At 50.7% G+C, this 21,020-nt stretch overlaps 3 protein-coding genes across 21 annotated transcripts in view; 1 reads left to right on the plus strand and 2 right to left on the minus strand.

Annotated features, from left to right (window-relative positions):
• Positions 1–11,505, minus strand: part of GGA3 (golgi associated, gamma adaptin ear containing, ARF binding protein 3) — a 33,705-nt gene extending 22,200 nt beyond the window's left edge. For 3 of the 10 annotated variants that reach the window (XR_008514928.2, XM_054535173.2, XM_054535175.2), the window contains exon 1: positions 11,279–11,456. Coding sequence is in view for 8 of the 10 variants with exons in the window: in XM_054535173.2 (XP_054391148.2) it covers positions 11,279–11,396 (118 nt within the window). In the remaining 2 variants the exon portion in view is untranslated. 10 annotated transcript variants of the gene reach the window in all.
• Positions 11,506–11,584: 79 nt separating this feature from the next.
• MRPS7 (mitochondrial ribosomal protein S7) lies at positions 11,585–19,680 on the plus strand. 3 transcript variants are annotated; one of them, XM_054537323.2, is made up of 6 exons: positions 11,585–11,718; positions 12,256–12,447; positions 12,563–12,626; positions 13,101–13,268; positions 15,482–15,746; positions 15,973–16,096. In XM_054537323.2, the coding sequence occupies exons 1-5, from the start codon at positions 11,612–11,614 to the stop codon at positions 15,701–15,703; spliced, it is 753 nt and encodes a 250-aa protein (XP_054393298.2). In that variant the 5' UTR covers positions 11,585–11,611; the 3' UTR covers positions 15,704–15,746; positions 15,973–16,096. The 3 variants fall into 3 exon arrangements, with proteins under 3 accessions (XP_054393298.2, XP_063574991.1, XP_054393297.2); XM_054537322.2 differs by lacking the exon at positions 15,973–16,096 and adding an exon at positions 19,492–19,680 and having other exon boundaries at positions 11,611–11,718; XM_063718921.1 differs by lacking the exons at positions 15,482–15,746; positions 15,973–16,096 and adding an exon at positions 14,464–14,655.
• MIF4GD (MIF4G domain containing) lies at positions 16,007–20,972 on the minus strand. Of its 8 annotated transcripts, none has more exons than XM_002827829.5 (6): positions 20,870–20,972; positions 19,843–19,974; positions 17,865–17,974; positions 17,528–17,683; positions 17,320–17,412; positions 16,007–16,745 (listed from the first exon to the last, which is right to left on the minus strand). In XM_002827829.5, the coding sequence occupies exons 2-6, from the start codon at positions 19,922–19,924 to the stop codon at positions 16,518–16,520; spliced, it is 669 nt and encodes a 222-aa protein (XP_002827875.1). In that variant the 5' UTR covers positions 19,925–19,974; positions 20,870–20,972; the 3' UTR covers positions 16,007–16,517. The 8 variants fall into 8 exon arrangements, with proteins under 8 accessions (XP_002827875.1, XP_063574996.1, XP_063574995.1 ...); XM_063718926.1 differs by having other exon boundaries at positions 20,669–20,957; XM_063718925.1 differs by having other exon boundaries at positions 20,623–20,957.
• Between the last annotated feature and the right edge of the window lie 48 nt (positions 20,973–21,020).

A 21,020-nucleotide genomic window follows, 5' to 3' on the forward strand; every position in this document is an offset into this window, starting at 1 on the left:
CGGCTCAAACGTTCCAGGGAAAACAAGATCTACATAGCAGGCTGGATGTGGTGGCCCACGCCTGTAATCTCAGCACTTTGGGAGGCCAAGGCAGGTGGATCATTTGAGGTCAGGAGTTCGAGACCAGCCTGTTCAACATGGTGAAATCCTGTCTCTACTAAAACTACTAAAATTAGCGGGCACGGTAGCACACACCTGTAATCTCAGCTACTTGAAGGCTGAGGCTGGAGAATTGCTTGAACCCAGGAGGCAGAGGTTGCTGTGAGTCATGATTGTACCACTGCACTCCAGCCTGGGCAACAGAGTGAGACTCCATCTCCAAAAAAAAAAAAAAAAAAAAAAATTATATATATATGGTCTGGGCACGGTGGCTCATGCCTATAATCCCAGCACTTTGGGAGGCCGAGGCAGGTGGATCACCTGAGTGAGGTTAGGAGTTCGAGACCAGCCTGACCAACATGGTGAAACCCCATCTCTACTAAAAATACAAAATTAGCTGGGCATGGTTCCGCACGCCTGTGATCGCAGCTACTCAGGAGGCTAAGGCAGGAGAACCACTTGAACCCAGAAGGCAGAGGTTGCAGTGAGCTGAGATCAGGCCATTGCACTCCAGCCTGGGCCACAGAGTAAGGCTCCATCTCCAAAGAGAAAAATCTACGTAACAAATGACTTACAAATAAGCAGAGGCAAGAACATGGGCTGGAAAGGGAGTAAAGGTCAACCTTCACTAGGGTCCTGAATGGAAACACAAACTTAGTCAATCACCAAGTCTTTGTTAAGCACGCGCAGACAATGAAGTAAACAGCATGTCAGCATGCCAGACCCTGGAGGGACTACAGAAAAAGTTCCAGACACAGATTTTACCCTCGAGGAGGCTGTGCTCTCCTGGTTCAATACATGAAAAAAAAATCAGTTCGAAAAACAAGACAGTAGATAACTGGGCTAATTTGGTACAGAAATGAGTGTAAAAACAAATGTATGGCCCAGGCACGGTGGCTCACACCCGCAATCCCAGCATTCTGAGAGGCTGAGGTGGGTGGATCGCGAGGTCAGGAGTTCAAGACCAGCCTGGCTAAGATAGTGAAACCCTGTCTCTACTAAAACTACAAAAATTAGCCAGGCGAAGTGGCAGGCGCCTGTAATCCCAGCTACTTGGGAGGCTGAGGCAGGAGAATCACTTTAACCCAAGCGGCAGAGGTTGCAATGAGCTGAGATTATGCCACTGCACTCCAGCCTGGGAGACTAGAGTGAGACTCCCTCTCAAAAAAAAAAAAAAAAAAAAAAAAAAAGCATCACTTCTTTTTCCTGCCTTCCCCATTTCTTTTTATTCTTTTTTTTTTTTTTTTTTTTTTGAGACAGGGTCTCACTCTGTCACTCAGGCAAGAGTGCAGTGGTGCGATCATGGCTCACTGTAGCCTCAACTTCCCAGGCTCAGATGATTCTTCTACCTCAGCCTAGCTGGGACCACAGACACTCACATCACGCCTAGCTAATTTTTTGTACTTTTGGTAGAGACAGAATTTTGCCATGTTGCTCAGGCTGGTCTTGAACTCCTAGGCTCAAGCAATCTGCTGCCTTTAACTCCCAAGGTGCTAGGATTACAGGTGTGAGTCCCAGTGCCTGGTGTCTTTCATTTTTTTTGTTTGTTTTTTCTTTTTTGTTCTTTGAGACGGGGTCTCATTCTGTCACCCAGGTTGGAGTGCAGTGGCTCTTACAGCTCACTGCAGTCTCTGCCTCCCAGGATCAAGTGATCCTCCCACCTCAACCTCCTGAGTAGCTGGGACCACCCACAGGCGTGTGCTTGTTCTTTTTTTAGAGATGGGGGTCTCACTCTATTGCCCCAGGCTGCAGTAGGTGATCATGGCTCAATGTAGCCTCCAACTCCTGGGCTCAGGCGATGCTCCCACCTCAGCCTCCTGAGTAGCTGGGACCACAGGAATGAGCCACTGCATGTGGCCTATTAAGTCACTATTCCTATAAATGGTGCACCTTCCAAAAGTCCCCTATTCCCCCACCTCTTTTTTGACTTCTTCTTCCCTCTCTCCTCATCCATTCCTCTCAGTCCTGTGGTCCTTCCTTCTCAATGTCTTCTTAAATCCCTTCCTTATCCCTACCCTCCACTCCTTCTCACCTGCTTCTAGAACTTCTGTTCTAATCCATCCTAATCCTATGTAAAGTCCCTATTGTCAGGCCTCTGAGCCCAAGCCAAGCCATCGCATCCCCTATGACTTGCATGTATACATCCAGATGGCCTGAAGTAACTGAAGATCCACAAAAGAAGTAAAAATAGCCTTAACTGATGACATTCCACCATTGTGATTTGTTTCTGCCCCTCCCTAACTGATCAATGTACTTTGTAATCTCCCCCACCCTTAAGAAGGTTCTTTGTAATTCTCCCTACCCTTGAGAATGTACTTTGTGAGATCCACCCCTGCCCACAAAACATTGCTCTTAATTTCACCGCCTATCCCAAAACATGTAAGAACCAATGATAATCCACCACCCTTTGCTGACTCTCTTTTCGGACTCCGCCTGCCTGCACCCAGGTGAAATAAATAGCCATGTTGCCCACACAAAGCCTGTTTGGTGGTCTCTTCACACGGACGCGCATGAAATTTGGTGCCGTGACTTGGATCGGGGACCTCCCTTGGGAGATCAATCCCCTGTCCTTCTGTTCTTTGCTCCGTGAAAAAGATCCACCTACGACCTCAGGTCCTCAGACCCACCAGCCCAAGGAACATCTCACCAATTTTAAATCGGGTAAGCGGCCTCTTCCTACTCTCTTCTCCAACCTCTCTCACTATCCCTCAACCACTTTCTCCTTTCCACTCTTCAATCTCTCCCTTCTCTTAATTTCAATTCCTTTCATTTTCTGGTAGAGACAAAGGAGACATGTTTTATCCGTGGACCCAAAACTCCGACGCCGGTCACAGATTGGGAAGGCAGCCTTCCCTTGGTGTTTAATCATCGCAGGGACGCCTCTCTGATTATTCACCCACGTTTCAAAGGTGTCAGACCACGCAGGGACGCCTGCCTTGGTCCTTCACCCTTAGCGGCAAGTCCTGCTTTTCTCGGCGAGGGGCAAGTACCCCAACCCCTTCTCTCTGTCTCTCCACCCCTTCTCTGCTTTTCTGGGGGAGGAGCAAGTACCCTTCAACCCCTTCTCCTTCACCCTTAGTGGCAAGTCCCGATTTTCTGGGGGAGGAGCAAGTACCCAACCCCTTCTCTCCGTGTCTCTACCCCTTCTCTGCATTTCTGGGGGAGGGGCAAGTACCCCTCAACCCCTTCTCCTTCACCCTTAGCAGCAAGTCCCGCTTTTCTAGGGGGCAAGAACCCCCAATCCCTTATTTCCACACCCCAACCTCTTATCTCTGTGCCCCAATCCCTTATTTCCACACCCTGACCCCTTTCTCACTTTTCTGGAGGGTAAGAACCCCCGAACCCCTTCCCTCCGTGTCTCTACTCTCTCTTTTCTCTGGGCTTGCCTCCTTCACTATGGGCAACCTTCCACCCTCCATTCCTCCTTCTTCTCCCTAAGCCTGTGTTCTCAAGAACTTAAAACCTCTTCAACTCACACGTGATCTAAAACCTAAACGCCTTATTTTCTTCTGCAACACCACTTGGCCCCAGTACAAACTTGACAATGGCTCTAAATGGCCAGAAAACGGCACTTTCGATTTCTCCATCCTACAAGACCTAAATAATTTTTGTCAAAAAATCGGCAAATGGTCTGAGGTGCCTTACGTCCAGGCATTTTTCACACTTCGTTCCCTCGCAAGTCTCTGTTCCCAATGCGATTCCTCCCAAATCCTCCTCCTTTCCCTCCCGCCTGTCCCCTCAGTCCCAACCCCAAGCGTCACTGAGTCTTTCCAGTCTTCCTTTTCTACAGACCCATCTGACCTTTCCCCTCCTCCTCAGGCTGCTCATCGCCAGGCCAAGCTAGGTCCCAATTCTTCCTCAGCCTCTGCTCCTCCACCCTATAATCCTTTTATCACCTCCCCTCCTCACACCTGGTCTGGCTTACAGTTTCATTCCATGACTAGCCCTCCCCCTCCTGCCCAGCAATTTATTCTTAAAAAGGTGGCTGGAGCTAAAGGCATAGTCAAGGTTAATGCTCCTTTTTCTTTATCCCAAATCAGATAGCGTTTAGGCTCTTTTTCATCAAATATAAAAATCCAGCCCAGTTCATGACTCGTTTGGCAGCAACCCTGAGACACTTTACAGCCCTAGACCCTAAAAGGTCAAAGGGCCGTCTTATTCTCAATATACATTTTATTACCCAATCTGCTCCTGACATTAAATAAAACTCCAAAAATTAAATTCCAGCCCTCAAACCCCACAACAGGACTTAATTAACCTCGCCTTCAAGGTGTACAATAATAGAGTAGAGGCAGCCAAGTAGCAACATATTTCTGAGTTGCAATTCCTTGCCTCCACTGTGAGACAAACCCCAGCCACATCTCCAGCACAAAAGAACTTCCAAACGCCTAAACCACAGTGGCCAGGCGTTCCTCCAGAACTGCCTCCCCAGGAGCTTGCTACAAGTGCCAGAAATCTGGCCACCGAGCCAAGGAATGCCCGCAGCCCGGGATTCCTCCTAAGCCACGTCCCATCTGTGTGGGACCCCATTGAAAATCAGACTGTTCAACTCACCTGACAGCCACTCCCAGAGCCCCTGGAACTCTGGCCCAAGGCTCTCTGACTCCTTCCCAGATCTTCTCGGCTTAACGGCTGAAGACTGATGCTGTCTGATCGCCTTGGAAGCCCCCTAAACTATCACAGACGCCGAGCTTTAGGTAACTCTCACAGTGGAGGGTAAGTCCGTCCTCTTCTTAATCAATACGGAGGCTACCCACTCCACATTACCTTCTTTTCAAGGGCCTGTTTCCCTTGCCTCCATAACTGTTGTGGGTATTGACGGCCAGGCTTCTAAACCTCTTAAAACTCCCCAACTCTAGTGCCAACTTAGACAATACTCTTTTATGCACTCTTTTTTAGTTATCCCCACCTGCCCAGTTCCCTTATTAGGCCAAGACACTTTAACTAAATTATCTGCTTCCCTGACTATTCCTGGACTACAGCTGCATCTCATTGCTGCCCTTCTTCCCAATCCAAAGCCTCCTTTGCGTCCTCCTCTTGTATCCCCCCACCTTAACCCACAAGTATAAGATACCTCTACTCCCTCCTTGGCAGCCGATCATGCACCCCTTATCATCTCATTAAAACCTAATCACCCTTACCCCGCTCAATGCCAATATCCCATCCCACAGCATGCTTTGAAAGGATTAAAGCCTGTTATCACTCGCCTGCTACAGCATGGCCTTTTAAAGCCTATAAACTCTCCTTACAATTCCCCCATTTTACCTGTCCTAAAACCAGACAAGCCTTACAAGTTAGTTCAGGATCCACCCCGTGGTGCCAAACCCATATACTCTCCTATCCTCAATACCTGCCTCTACAACCCATTATTCTGTTCTGGATCTCAAACATGTTTTCTTTACTATTCCTTCGCACCCGTCATCCCAGCCTCTCTTCGCTTTCACTTGGACTGACCTTGACACCCATTAGGCTCAGCAAATTACCTGGGCTGTACTGCCGCAAGGCTTCACAGACAGCCCCCATTACTTCAGTCAAGCCCAAATTTCATCCTCATCTGTTACCTATCTCGGCATAATTCTCATAAAAACACACGTGCTCTCCCTGCTGATCGTGTCCGATTAATCTCCCAAACCTCAATCCCTGACAAAACAACTCCTTTCCTTCCTAGGCACGGTTAGTGTGGTCAGAATTCTTACACAAGAGCCAGGACCGCACCCTGTAGCCTTTCTGTCCGAACAACTTGACCTTACTGTTTTAGCCTAGCCCTCATGTCTGCGTGCAGCGGTTGCCGCTGCTTTAATACTTTTAGAGGCCCTAAAAATGACAAACTATGCTCAACTCACTCTCTACATTTCTCATAACTTCCAAAATTATTTTCTTCCTCATACCTGATGCATACACTTTCTGCTCCCCAGCTCCTTCAGCTGTACTCACTCTTTGTTAAGTCCCACAATTACCATTGTTCCTGGCCCGGACCTCAATCTGGCCTCCCACATTATTCCTGATACCACACCTGACCCCCATGACTGTATCTCTCTGATCCACCTGACATTCACCCCATTTCCCCATATTTCCTTCTTTCCTGTTCCTCACCCTGATCACGCTTGATTTATTGATGGCAGTTCCACCAGGCCTAATCGCCACACACCAGCAAAGGCAGGCTATGCTATAGTACAAGCCACTAGCCCACCTCTTAGAACCTCATTTCCTTTCCATCGTGGAAATCTATCCTCAAGGAAATAACTTCTCAGTGTTCCATCTGCTATTCTACTACTCCTCAGGGATTATTCAGGCCCCCTCCCTTCCCTACACATCAAGCTTGAAGATTTGCCCCCACCCAGGACTGGCAAATTAGCTTTACTCAACATGCCCCGAGTCAGACAACTAAAATACCTCTTAGTCTAAGTAGACACTTTCACTAGATAAGTAGAGGCCTTTCCTACAGGGTCTGAGACGGCCAGCGCAGTCATTTCTTCCCTTCTGTCAGACATAATTCCTCAGTTTAGCCTTCCCACCTCTATACAGTCTGATAACAGACCAGCCTTTATTAGTCAAATCAGCCAAGCAGTTTTTCAGGCTCTTAGTATTCAGTGAAACCTTTACATCCCTTACGGTCCTCCGTCTTCAAGAAAAGTAGAACGGACTAAAGGTCTTTTAAAAACACACCTCACCAAGCTCAGCCACCAACTTAAAAAGGACTGGACAATACTTTTACCACTTTCCCTTCTCAGAAGTCAGACCTGTCCTCAGAATGCTATAAGGTACAGCCCATTTAAGCTCCTATATAGATGCTCCTTTTTATTAGGCCCCAGTCTCATTCCAGACACCAGACCAACTTAGACTGTGCCCCCCCCAAAAAAACTTGTCATCCCTACTATCTTCTGTCTAGTCATACTCCTATTCACCGTTCTCAACTACTCATACATGCCCTGCTCTTGTTTACACTGCCGGTTTACACTGTTTCTCCAAGCCATCACAGCTGATATCTCCTCGTGCTATCCCCAAACTGCCACTCTTAACTTTTGAAGTAAATAAATAATCTTTGCTGGCAGGACTATGCTGAATCTCTTTAGGCACTCTCTAATCAGATGTCCTAGGTCCTCCCAATTCTTAGACCTTTTATACCTGTTTTTCTCCTCTTATTCCATTTAGTTTTTCAATTCATATAAAACCATATCCAGGCCATCACCAATCATTCTATATGACAAATGTTTCTTTTAACATCCCCACAATATCACCCCTTACCACAAGATCTCCCTTCAGCTTAATCTCTCCCACTCTAGGTTCCCATGCCGCCCCTAATCCCGTTTGAAGCAGCCCTGAGAAACATCACCCATTCTCTCTCCATACCACCCCACAAAAATTTTCGCTGCCCCAACACTTCAACACTATTTTGTTTTATTTTTCTTATCAATATAAGAAGGCAGGAATGTCAGGCCTCTGAGCCCAAGCCAAGCCATCGCATCCCCTATGACTTGCACGTATACATCCAGATGGCCTGAAGTAACTGAAGATCCACAAAAGAAGTAAAAATAGCCTTAACTGATGACATTCCACCATTGTGATTTGTTTCTGCCCCACCCTAACTGATCAATGTACTTTGTAATCTCCCCCACCCTTAAGAAGGTTCTTTGTAATTCTCCCTACCCTTGAGAATGTACTTTGTGAGATCCACCCCTGCCCGCAAAACATTGCTCTTAACTTCACCGCCTATCCCAAAACCTGTAAGAACCAATGATAATCCACCACCCTTTGCTGACTCTCTTTTCGGACTCAGCCCACCTGCACCCAGGTGAAATAAATAGCCATGTTGCTCACACAAAGCCTGTTTGGTGGTCTCTTCACACGGACGCGCATGAAACCTATATCAAATCAAGCCTCTTAAGACACCAAAACACCAATTTCACCTAGTACAGAAGGAATGAGGGCTTGATAATTGCAGAAATTTAAACTTCTTCAGCTTGGCTGGGCGTGGTAGCTCACGCCTGTAATCCCAACACTTTGGAGGGAGCTGAGGCAGGTGGCTCACTTGAGGTCAAGAGTTTGACACCAGCCTGGCCAACATGGGGAAACCCCATCTCTACTAAAAATAGAAAAATTAGCCAGGTGTAGTGGTACATACCAGTAGTCCCAGCTACTTGGGAGGTTGAGGATGGAGAATTGCTTGAACCTATGCAACGGAGGTTGCAGTGAGCCGAGATTGTGCCACTGCATTCCAGCCTGGGTGACAGAGCAAGACTCTGTCTCAAATAAATAAATAAATTAAATAAACTTCTTGGGCTGGAAATTGGAGACTTGGTAGAATTTGGTCTTAACTTCCCAGCCTTATCTTCCCTCATTCCCTAACACCTCTGTTACTGTGTGCCCCAAACAGGTTTGCTCTCTCCACATCACCATCTAATGGTTTTTTCCAACTTTTCCCATTCTCTAATGGCTAGCTCAAATGCAGTATCCTCACTGCATCTTTTCTTCCCCCATCCCCAGTTCACTAAAGAGAATGCCTGCGTTTTAGCACTGCTTTGTATCTTTTTTTTTTTTTTTTTTTTTTTTTTGAGACGGAGTCTCGCTCTGTCACCCAGGCTGGAGTGCAGTGGCGCAATCCCGGCTCACTGCAAGCTCCGCCTCTCGGGTTCATGCCATTCTCCTACCTCAGCCTCCCAAGTAGCTGGGACTACAGGCGCCCGCCACTACGCCCGGCTATTTTTCTGTATTTTTTAGTAGAGACGGGGTTTCACTGTGTTAGCCAAGATGGTCTCGATCTCCTGACCTCGTGATCTGCCCGCCTCAGCCTCCTAAAGTGCTGGGATTACAGGCGTGAGCCACCGCGCTCTGCCAGCACTGCTTTGTATCATTATCTTTTAAGAGTTCTTCATCCACTCCAGCATCACCTCCATCCAACTAAAGGCAAAATCTTCTTAAACTTCCTAACTCCTATAACACCCCACATAGCAGGTACTCATTAAACATTGATTGATTGATCATGGTGGGACTGGAGAGAAGACTGAAGTCATTAAGAGATGGTTTGTGAGAAAAGAGAATCTGAGATGGGTTTTCAAGCATTTAGTTGAGGAAAGGGGAGCAGGGCTTCCACGTAAGGAGAACAACGTGTATTGGTAAACCAAGAACATCACACTGAGCAGAGCAGAAAAACACAGAAGCCACAGAGAAAAAGGCCTGGAACAACCAAGGCTAGATTACAGGCAACAGTGGAATGACTTGATTCAACACAAGTGCGCTTCTGGGAGCAAAATGGACTGAGGAGAGGTGAGGACGGGAGAGACCTGAGTCTTTGGGCCAAGCAGAGGCTTCTGCAACAATTCAGGCAAACATGGGGTGACAAGGACCCTGACTGAGACGATGCTGAACCCCAACTGCTGGTTTGTTCAACTGGTACAGTTCACATTATTAAGTCATAACAACTGTGAAGCTTATGTCTCTACAGATACCATGTGACTCCCCCCCACCAAGTGTGTCCCTCTCATTTCATAATGTGACTCTAGGATGGGTGCGGTAGCTCACGTGTGTAACCCCAAAGCTTTGTAAGGGAAAGGTGGGAGGATCACTTGAACTTGAGTTTGAGACCATCCTGGGCAACACAGCAAGACCTCATCTCTACTAAAAATCAAAAGAATTAGCCAAGCGTGGTGGCGTTTTGCCTATAGTCCCAGCTACTCAGGAGGCTGAGGCAGGAGACTTATTTGAGCACAGGGGTTCAAGGCTGCAGTGAGCTATGATCACACCCCTGCACTCCAGTCTAGACAACAGCGCGCGAGACTCTGTCTCAAAAACAAGTTACAAAAACAAAATGTAACTCTAAATGTAGCCTATTAAACTCAGCTTAGGTCATTTAAATTATTCAATACCCATATTAATATCTTCAAAGCAAACTAATTCCACTGTGGTTATAGCAAGTTAGGCATTTCTGGGCAAGTGGTTTGACTGGAGTCAGGATGTCCTCTTTTTGTGAAATTATGGCAGTAGTACCTGCTTTGCTAGGATACTTGGTAAACTAATTTAATGAATATCTGTAAAGTACTTTGAGCTCCTTGGAGAACAGTTCCATATATAAAGAAGCCTTATGACCTGCCTGCAACTGCAGATTTTGCAAACGTGATCTTACTTTTTCTCTTTTGGGATATGCTCCCCTTTAAACTGAAGCTCAACCTCCTGAAGGGGGTTTCTTACTAGGAAAAATCAGACAATTTGAGGAAATAGCTATCACCTCCAAGATCCCGGAAGCAGTACTAAATAAGAGACCTCAAAACAAGGCAGTACTAGGTATGTCACCTATCCCATTACCAGTCCAATTTCTCTCTCCACTTAAAGGAGGCTTCCAGGTCTAGCCTACAGGAAAGTTCACTTATTAACCCTCTGGCAGAGTACTACCTGCTAACCAGGTTAACACACATTTCCTTCGTAGCACTGTAATTCACAGTGCAATGACAGCAATATGCTTCTATAACTACAGCTTCAGACTGTGCTCCTCAGCCTTACTCAGAATAGGCTATCAACTCTGACTCGTTAGGATGTTCAAGGGGTTATATGTATTTGTGTGTGGGGGGAGTTCCCGACACCGATTTCACCATGCTTCTGTGGTCACTGCAGGAAAAAGGTAGAGCTCTCTGTTCTCTATCGTCGCTCTCTTTGGAATATTATTCTCACTTCAAGCATTCTGCCTGAGCGAAGCCGTCACTTCTCCAACACATGGTCACAATTCTGAAGCTGCCAGGCGATTGAACGCAGTCGGCAGCACCCACCACTACCGGAGACTCGGCCCCAATCCGAAGCTTCTCCCTTAGTCAGGGATTGGGGCGCTGGGTTCCTAGAGTCACCGCCGGGTGGCGACCCCACCACAATCTCCCCAAAGCGCCGAAGCATGTCAGCCCGAAGATCTTGGCTGTCGCCTTCCCCCGAGCCTGCGGTGCCCGACGGGACCCCGAGTTCACGCCGCCGCGCGCCAGAGCAAGAGGACGCGCCGCAGCGAGGGAAGCGGGGGCCGGACTGGGGCCCCGGCGCCCTGATAGGGAAGGGGCGTGATCGCAGGCTGCTCGCGGCGAGGGCGAACCCGGGCGTGGGCTGCCAAGAGGCGACGCCATGGAGCCCGGGAAGGGGACGTGGGAGTGAAGAGAGGGGCAGCCCAGCGGCTCGAAGGCAGGCAGAAACGGCCGCGGCTACTCACTGAGCCAGGACTCCAGGCTTTCCCCTTCCGCCTCCGCCATATTGCAGCCGCCCGGGCCGGCCCGCGACTTCAAAACTCGCGAGAGTCTGCACGAGCTGAGACAGGGCGGGGCCTGCATGGGGTCCTGAGACGAGTGAGTGCCGTCACCGAGGGCCGCGCCAGACTGCGACGGATACTGGGAGGGCAAGTGTTTCCTTTTGGCGCTTCCCTTTGGACCCCGGAGTGAGAAACTCTAACGTCCAGATCAGTGGAGAGAAACGCAGATTTAGGACCCTGAGGAGTCTTTTTCACCCGTTTCCCGTCACTCGCTCAGGCGTGCCGAGGGCAGTCCTTATGGGGTCCTCGTGGCCAGCCAAGATGGCTGCCCCCGCAGTGAAGGTTGCCCGAGGATGGTTGGGCCTGGCGTTGGGCGTGCGACCGGCTGTCTTGCAGCTTCCAGGGTGAGAGGGTGGCGGGCAGCGGGGGGGCGCCGCTTGGTTCTACACGGAGGGACCTGCGAGGAAGGAAGGGGGCCACAGGCAGGCCGCCTGGGGCCCTAGAGAGAGCACTGCCCTGGGGGCCGGAGTATCTGGATTCTAGCTTCTAAGTTAGCTGCGTGACCCTGGGCCAATCCGAAGGTTTAGTGACTACCTCTCGCCTAAGGAGTCTGGCTGATCTAGGGTTCTAACGCGGAGCTGAAAGTGCGGTTCAGCTAAAGAGCTCAGAGCTGGGATCGCCTGTGAATTGGGATGGGTGTGTAGGCGCCAAGCCCATCCTTACCATTAGCCCTTGACCAGGAGGAGACTTTACCCGCCTGTTTGGGGAATGTCCTCCTACTTCTTGGGACAAGGGCCTGAATTGTTGTGGCTCAGGTTTAGCTCGCGGTCTCCGCGCCGCTCTCCCTTGTCGGTGCGTTGGCAGTCATGCCTATTGTTAAGTCAAACCTACTCGCTTGTGGAGTCAGCTTTTGCCTGCCTCCTCCTTTTCCCCCCTCCCAGGCTAACTCAGGTGAGATGGAGTCGCTATAATCCTGAATTCAAAGATCCCTTGATTGACAAGGAATATTATCGCAAGTCTGTGGAGGAGCTAACTGAGGAGGAGAAATATGATCGGGAGCTCAAGAAGACTCAGCTCATCAAAGCTGCTCCAGCAGGGAAAACAAGTTCTGTGTTTGAAGACCCAGTCATCAGGTGAGATGGAAACAAACACTTGTTACATGGACTGGGACTATCCCAGGGAGGGTCTCTGGTGAGGATTCCGTGATACAGCCTTGGAGAGCTAAACGTGTTGCTTTTCTCTTTGAAGTAAATTCACCAACATGATGATGATAGGGGGAAACAAAGTACTGGCCAGATCCCTCATGACTCAGGTAAACAGCACTTCCCTCCTCAGTCATCTTTCTTACCCCCCCCACCCCGTAGCCTTGTACTTGGTACTTTCAGTGTAGCTTAAGAGCAAATGGATTCATATTATCTATTATTAAGATTAACTTCCCTGCATGTGTACGGGCTTTAATGAAACCCTGTAGGAGTCAACAACTGCCATTCCTTGGTGTTTCGGAAATAAACACACAATTAAAAAAAAAGGAAAAAATAAAAAATAAAACAACTGCCATTCCCCACCTCACCCCCCACCCCCTCCACACCACAAATCTCAGTCCACTCTTTGTGTCTTAGTCTAGCAAAGGGGGAGGCACTTAAAAACTTCGTTTTGGATGTGCTGTGAGAGGAGCTTCATTGCCAGAGCAGAACAGGAGGATGGGAGTAAAGGGCAAGGTACTAGCTTGGCTGGGTAAACCCTTTAGGGAGCCTGGGTCAGCCTCTTCCACCGTATTCTTTTGCAGACTCTGGAAGCTGTGAAAAGGAAGCAGTTTGAGAAGTACCATGCCGCTTCTGCAGAGGAACAGGCAACCATCGAACGCAACCCCTACACCATCTTCCATCAAGCACTGAAAAACTGTGAGCCTATGATTGGGCTGGTACCCATCCTCAAGGGAGGCCGTTTCTACCAGGTGAATGAATGGCCAGGGCAAGAAAGCAGGGCCCTCCACATGTGAAACAAGATAGGTGGTGCTTGGGAGTTGGGTCAAGATTGATAGCTTTCTAGCTGGTGCAGTGGGATTGCACCTGTAATCTCAGCACTTTGGGAGCCTAATGCAGGATAGCTTGAGCTCAGGAGTTAAGAGACCAGCAGGGCAACATAGGGAGACCCCGTCTCTACAAAAAAAAAAAAAGCAAAAAAATTAGCCAGGTGTGGTGGTGTGCACCTGTGCTCCCAACTACTCAGGAGGCTGAGGTGGGAGGATCACTTGAGTCCAGGAGGTCAAGGCTGCAGTGAGTTATGATTGCGCCCCTGCATTCCAGCCTGGGCAAGACAGAGAAACCTTGTCTCAGAAAAAAAAAAAAAAACGGCTGGGCACGGTGGCTCACACCTGTAATCCCAGCACTTTGGGAGGCCGAGGCGGGTGGATTACCTGAGGTCGGGAGTTCAAGATCAACATGGAGAAACCGTTTCTACTAAAAATACAAAATTAGCCAGGCGTGGTGGCGCATGCTTGTAATCCCAGCTACTTGGGAGGCTGAAGCAGGAGGATTGCTTGAACCCAGGAGGCAGAGGTTGCTGTGAGCCGAGATCATGCCATTGCACTCCAGCCTGGCAACAGAGCAAGACGCCGTCTCAGAAAAAAAAAAAAAAAAGGATTGAGACTGTCACAGTCCACTCGTCTGAGTCCTGTAGGGTAAAAATTATGGGTAGAAGATGCAAGAGAGCGAAAAAGTATCTAAATGACATCTGGGAGCCCACCTCCCTTCGCCTTCTTCTGTCAAGCATCCTGTGTGTCCTAACCTGTAAAATTCTCATGGTGAGGGACTATTCATATCCTGTCTTCGTATGCCAGTGTTTGGCATAGTGCTTGACCCATAACTGATGCTTCATCAGTGTTTGCTGAACAGTACTAGGTATCTCTTTCATAGCATTTAATTATATTTTATTGTCCTGAGTTTTCTTGTGTTCTCCTTTTTCAGCATCAACTCCATGAGGTAGGGACTTCTTCATTATTGTCTGCACTCTCGTGTCTGGCATCGTACTGACGCATAGTGAGGGCCTGACAAATGATTTTTGGACACAGGGTCTTGTTTTTTGGTTTTCTTTAACTGTTTGTATAGGGTCTTTTTGTTTTTAACTTTTTTTTTTTTTTTTTTTTTGAGATGGAGTTTCGCTCGTTGCCCAGACTGGAGTGCAGTGGTGTAATCTCGGCTCTGGGCTCACTGCAGCCTCTGCCTCCCGGGTTCAAGAGATTCTCCTGTCTCAGCCCCTGCCTGCCCCAAGTAGCTGGGATTACAGGTGACCACCACCATGCCCAGCTAATTTTTTTGTATTTTTAGTAGAGACAGGGTTTCGCTGTGTCTGAAGACTGAAGGGGTCTTGTTTTTAGGTACCTATGGTCTGAGGTGGATTAGTCACCCCAGCTAATGGGGCTTTTCCTATTTGGTTCTTATAACAACTTGGTAGGACTACCGTTTAGGAGGGAAAATGGCCAGTGCTTTTCTTCTTTTTCTTTTCTTTTCTTTTTTTTTTTGAGACAAAGTCTGGCTCTGCTGCCTAGGCTGGAGTGCAGTGGTGTAATCTTGGCTCACTGCAACCTCCGTCTCCTGGGTTCAAGCATTTCTACCTCAGCCTCCCAAGTAGCTGGGATTACAGGCGCCTGCCACCACACCCAGCTAATTTTTGCATTTTTAGTAGAGACGAGGTTTCACCACATTGGCCAGGCTGGTGTCGAAATCCTGACCTCAGGTAATCCACCTGCCTCGGCCTCCCAAAGTGCTGGAATTACAGGCGTGAGCCATCGCGCCTGGCCTTCTTTTTGTTTTTAATATATGGAGACAGGGTCTTGTTATATTGACCAGGCTAGTCTTGAACTCCTGGGCTCAAGCGATCCTCCTGCCTCAGCCTGCCAAAGTGCTGGGATTACAGGTGTGAGCCACCGTGCCTGGAGAGGCCAGTGCTTAATGAGTATTTGCTGAATGAACGTCTCTTATGTCTGCTACACTGGGGTCACCTGAAGGTGAGGGAAGCTCAAAGAAGAAAAGACAGGCCCTTCTCCCCAGGCCTGACCAGGGCTGGTCCAGAGGGAACATGTGGCTACTCCTTAGAACTCAGGGAGGCAGGAGGCCCCAAACCCTGGCAGACTTTTGGACCAACTTGCCTATGTCCTGTCTCACCCAGGTCCCTGTACCCCTACCCGACCGGCGTCGCCGCTTCCTAGCCATGAAGTGGATGATCACTGAGTGCCGGGATAGAAAGCACCAGCGGACACTGATGCCGGAGAAGCTGTCACACAAGCTGCTGGAGGCTTTCCATAACCAGGGCCCCGTGATCAAGAGGAAGCATGACATGCACAAGATGGCAGAGGCCAACCGTGCCTTGGCCCACTACCGCTGGTGGTAGAGTCTCCAGGAGGAGCCCAGGGCCCTCTGCCGCAAGAAACAGTGTGAGCTACTGTCACGCTGAAAACTACCTGTGGGTTAAGGATGTAGTTCCTTTGTAAGGGTGGGCAGGCCTCATAAGAAAGATGGAGCAGCATATTCACTATCCGTTAATCCTTCTTTCTTTGAGGCTGGAACTTGCTCTCTCTGCCCCCATTTCCTTGTAAAGAGGGAGCACGTTGACTTGGGAATTTCCTCCAGGAAACTCAGGGCTGTCTTCTCTTCCCTTAGGTTGGGGTGGACCTTTGGATATAAAAGGAAGCAGTTTTAGTATCAGAAAAGATTTATTAGAAAATTCTCACGCCGAACTGCTATAGCATGTGGTGCAGCATTTAGTAAAACTGGCTGGAGAAAATAGGCTGTTTCCAGAGTTGTCCTTGTACAAAATGTATAAAAAGCAGTTTCTGGTGTGACTTGTGCTCTGCCTCCACCCCTTGACATCCCAAAGCATCCCACCAATGGCTATGCTTACCCATTTTACAGATGGGTAAACTGAGGCACCAAGGTAGTAGTTGCACTAATGGTTACACAGTGCAGTGGCTCTTGGGAGTTGCCCTTCTCTGCCTGGCCCTGGTGGGTTGTGGTGGGGAAAGGGGCTCAGGGCAGGACCACGGCATAAGTGGGAAACATCTCACCAGGAGATGGGAAAGTCTAGAAGGGAAGACACTCAAAGTCTGGAAAGGAAAAGTCTTTGGGTGAGGCAGAGACTCCACTGCCAGCTTCAGAGGTGGGTAGAAGAAAGGCCAGTGCTGGCGAGGAAGCCCTGATCTGGAGGCCTAGTCGGAGACTTCGCTGTAGTAATACTTGTGGGCAGCTGGCGTCGTCTTCCAGCCGGCCGCCCGGAACTCAATGATCTCCAGCAGCAGCAGCTGGGCCAGGGAGCTGAGGCCAGTTGGGAGCAGGAAGCCATCCCGGATCAGCACAAAGAGCTCATCCATGCGCTGCCCATTCATTTTCTCCAGCTGCTCCCCAACCCGGTGCAGCTGCAGCACCAAACAGTCCACCTGCAGGGGACAGTGCGGGTAACACAAGTGAACTGGGGCAGGGCCAGCCTCTCACAGAGCATTTGCGAAGTGCCAGGTGCTGTGCTTTGCCTTTACACTAGTTCCCTTGCTCCCTCCTTACCATCCAGTGGGTACTTCCGCATCTTACACACAAAGAAATGAGTGCCGGGACTTGCCTGAGGTCCCTCATCTGGCCAGGCTCCACTCAAGCCTGTCTCCAAACCACTTCCTCATCTCACTCTCCTGCCTCCCACACACTGCCTGGCCCTGCTTTGGCTTTGGGGCCGTCTGTACCCACAGCTAACCATGGCTCGCACAGCTGCCATCACAGGTTGGCTTTCTGGCTGAGAAGGAAGCTACTGAGCCAGTAGGTTTTGGCTGCTCTCTGTATTGGATAAATTCCAGACCTGGCAGCTTGTCCTATAACTCTGACAGGCCTTAAACACCCCCACAGTCCTGCCCCAGAAGTGACACAGTCCTCAAAGACCTCCGTGAGCAGTGGGCTGACACTCGGCTGAGCTGGACTGTCCATCCTGCAGCCTTCTGTGCTTGTGCCAGGGCTGGGGCCACCCACCTCCTCCTCCTTGCTCAAACTGTCTGGCTGGGCCAGCCGGAAGAGGCAGTCATAGACAGGGTTCACCAGGGCCATCATGGGTATGTTGTTCACCTGTGAGGAAGAGGCGGGGTCAGAGCACCAGGCTTAGTGGCCAAGGGGAGCAGTCCAACCTGGGCCTCGGGAGACAGGCCATGTCTGCCTCCCAGGGTGGCTGCCGGGGCCTCACCCTCAGGTAGTCAAAGATGTTGCAGATAAAGGTGACATAGCAGACCCAGCCCTGCAGGGAGCGTGCTCGCAGCTGCTCCCGAGCCTGGTACTCTTGCTGCAGCCGGTTGAGGAGTCCACGCCGGAAGACACTCTGGCCTGCTTGTTTACTCTCTGCCTGTGAGCCAGGGAGAGGAAGGTGAAGGGTGGGGGGCGGTGCCCCTGCAACCCCACCCATCCTATGCCTCTGTCTGTCTTTGAGCTAGACCCTGTGCATCTCTGTCCTGCAGGCCAGGCCTTCTGCCCACTCCTGAAGCACCTTCCTCAAAGCAGCTTCCTTTACTCTCCCAACCCTCAACCTGAATGATGGCGTAGCACATGCGTCCTGCTTCCTTGCTGAACACACAGTCCTGCAGAGAATGGTCCACAATCACATTGGCCACTTTCTCCAAGTCCACAGCACCCGGATCTAGGGGTAGAGATAGGAGGGGAGTCTAGAGCTGCTGCTTTATCACATTTGCGTCCACGCGCTTCTAAGAATTTGAGATAGTTGCAGTAGAGCACTCATATGCTTGAAGTGAAAGAGATGAGAAATCATACAGAGGACAGTGGCTCCAGTGGTGCAATCGGTTAGCGCATGGTACTTATAAGAAATCATGGCCAGGCGCGGTGGCTCATGCCTGTAATCCCAACACTTTGGGAGACTGAGGTGGTTGGATCACCTGGGGTCAGGAGTTTGAGACCAGCCTGGCTAACATGGTGAAACCCCATCTCTACTAAAAACACAAAAATTAGCCAGGTGTGGTGGCTCACACGTCATCTCATGTCATCCAAGCTACTTGGGAGGCTAGGGCAGGAGAATCGCTTGGACCCGGGAGGCGGAGGTTGCAGTGAGCCGAGATCATGCTATTGCACTCCAGCCTGGGCGACAAAGCAAGACTCCGTCTCGAAAAAAAAGAAAAGAAATACAGAGGGCCCGGTGTGGTGGCTCACGCCTGTAATCCCAGCACTTTGAGGGCCGAGGCGGGCGGATCACCTGAGGTCAGGATCAGGACGTCAAGACCAGCCTGGCCAACATGATGAAACCCCGTCTCTACAAAAATACAAAAAATTAGCTGGGCATGGTGGCGGGCCCCTGTAACCCCAGCTACTTGGGAGGCTGAGGCAGGAAAATTGCTTGAACCTGGGAGGCGGAGGTTGCAGTGAGCCAAGATCGTGCCATTGCACTCCAGCTTGGGCAACAAGAGCGAAACTGTCTCCAAAAAAAAGGAGAAAGAAACCATACAGAGGACAGTAACCATACAAACAAACAGCTTCACCTGTCTGCTGGTTGCCTAGTCAGAGAAAATGGGGAGGGTTATGTGGCTATTAGAGACCAATCAAAGTAAGAATGTAGTTTCTCAGGAAACACATCTTTTCCTGGCACTAGGTTAAGGAAGGAATACTGACCAGGACATGCCTCCAACAGCAATTTCACAAGGAAAAGTGTTCTTATACTACACACATGCAAACCCCCGACAAGAGAGGGCCACACAGGGCCTCCCAACAGGCTTGGCCTGACACATGATGGGTGTTGCTAATTATTAGTTGAAGACAAACTTCTGTGCTGCGTGTTACAGCGGGAAGGCATCAGGCGAGAGCAATTACTATAGCTCCTCTGGCAAACGGAATATTCTCCATCTGTCTCAAAGCAGGCAGCTGTGCATTCAAGAGACGGGGCTATGGCAGCACAGAAACGAGCAATTCAAATGTAAGCGCTTCAAGGGCAGGAGCAGTGTTCTTTTTTTATGGTTAAACTTTTTTTTTGAGACAGGGTCTCGCTCTGTTAGCCAGGCTGGAGTGCAGTGGCAGGATCATGGCTCATGGCACCCTCACCCTCCCAGGCTCAATCAATCCTCCCACCTCAGCATCTTAAGTAGCTGGGACCACAGGTGCGTGCCACTATGTCCGGCTAATTTTTCAATTTTTTTTTTTTTTTTTTTGTAGAGATGGGGTTTACACCATGTTTCCGGGACTGGTCTTGAACTCCTGGACTCAAGCAATCTGCCCACCTTGGCTTTCCAAAGTGCTGGAACTACAGGCATGAGCCACTGCGCCTAGCCCTATGGTTAAACTTTTAAAAAAGTCTTTACAGTCTGAGAGGTGACTGTGATTCATACTCCAAAATAATGGCCTCAATGTAGCTTGTCTTCCAGTTCAAGAATTACGTTGCCGACTCCTATCGTCAGAGAATGAGAGGAGGGGTGGAGGCATTCACCAGGCTCAGCCTCTGGTGCTGCCCACAGGGGCCCTTCTCTGTCGCTCCTGACCCCAGCTCAGGAGGGGTCCCGTGCTCACCTTTGAGTGCTGTCTTCAGCAGCTGCTGGGTCTCTGCATCAAAGGACTGGATTTTATACTCCTCTCTACTGGGCTCCCCCATGACTAGCCAGCCCCGGTAGCTCTTGACTGGGCTGGGAATAAGGACAGCACCTGGGGAGAAGAGGCGAAGGGAGCGGCCTCAGGTGTGGAGCGCAGGGCGGGTTCCGTCCTGCAGGCCCTGGACGGGGCTGACGGCGCTCGGGACAGGGGCTCCTGGGCGGTCCGTGGCGTGCGGTGGTTGGCTGAGGGCCCACCAGGCTTGGCTTCTGGCGGGGACTGGGCATCAGCCAGGCACCTGCTGCTCAGTTTAGAAACCCCTCGCTTGTGGGATTACACAAGAGCGAGAAGCTGAAGCAGGAAAGCGCCCACCCTCCAGTCCCAGCAGGAGGCAGGAGTAGACCGGGGCAGGGTGTGTGCGGGCGGACGTTACAGTTGCTTAAATAAACCGGCCTGACGTTGCTGGCCCAGGAAGATGCCGGTGAGGGCCAGGCTGGGAACTCCAAGCGGTGCGACTCTGTCCCCAGCAGGGCTCCGAGCCCCTCTCCCCAACCCTTTCTTTCTGGCTTTCGCCGAGTCCTTCGGTCTCAACACCCGCCGCTGCATCCCCCGGATGGGGCCGGCCTGCGTGGGTGGGGACGCAGGCGCCCTGTTCGCCGCCCCTGTCGGGAGCAGCCTGAACTCCCCAGACCCGTGCCAGCTTCTCCCCGGGACAGGCTGGTCGGATCGGCTCCCGAGTGGCAGTAACCCGGCCCTACGCACTCGAGACTCCTAATTCCTGAGCTCCATTCTGGAGCCTTCCTCTTACGGGGGGGCAGGATGATGCGCCCCCGAGAGGTGGCTCCCGCCGGAGGCTCCCCTCTGGTCACAGGAGGCGCCTTTAGGGTCTCCAGCCCTCGGCCGCTCCCCCTGCTCCCGGAACGCCCCTCCCGGAGGCACAGGGCGGGCTGCGGAGCCCACGGCCCAGGGTCTCGCGGGCAGGAGAGGCGGCGTGGGCGCCGTGACCCACCTGCCGGGCCGGTGGCGCGCGCGCGTGCCCGGGGCCGCTCGGCGCCTGGGAGCGCGCAACTAGCGTCCGGCGCTGCGGGGGCCGCAGTGAGCTCATCTCCTCGCGCGGCGCCGGGGAAGGGCCGGCACGCCCGCGCCACCTGCCGGGCCCG

This window comes from Pongo abelii, chromosome 19 (assembly GCF_028885655.2).
Source record: "Pongo abelii isolate AG06213 chromosome 19, NHGRI_mPonAbe1-v2.0_pri, whole genome shotgun sequence".
In the NCBI taxonomy this organism is placed as follows: domain Eukaryota; kingdom Metazoa; phylum Chordata; class Mammalia; order Primates; family Hominidae; genus Pongo; species Pongo abelii.

Coding starts and splice junctions, on each gene's coding strand:
- MIF4GD (XM_054537326.2), bottom strand. CDS start 19,924: ATGGGGGAGCCCAGTAGAGAGGAGTATAAAATCCAGTCCTTTGATGCA. Junction 19,225..19,842: donor GCTGAAGACAGCACTCAAAG/GTGAGCACGGGA, acceptor GTGCTGCCATAG/CCCCGTCTCTTGAATGCACA. Junction 17,684..17,864: donor TGTGCTACGCCATCATTCAG/GTTGAGGGTTGG, acceptor CCTGGCTCACAG/GCAGAGAGTAAACAAGCAGG.
- MRPS7 (XM_054537323.2), top strand. CDS start 11,612: ATGGGGTCCTCGTGGCCAGCCAAGATGGCTGCCCCCGCAGTGAAGGTT. Junction 12,448..12,562: donor TTTGAAGACCCAGTCATCAG/GTGAGATGGAAA, acceptor TTCTCTTTGAAG/TAAATTCACCAACATGATGA. Junction 12,627..13,100: donor CCAGATCCCTCATGACTCAG/GTAAACAGCACT, acceptor ATTCTTTTGCAG/ACTCTGGAAGCTGTGAAAAG.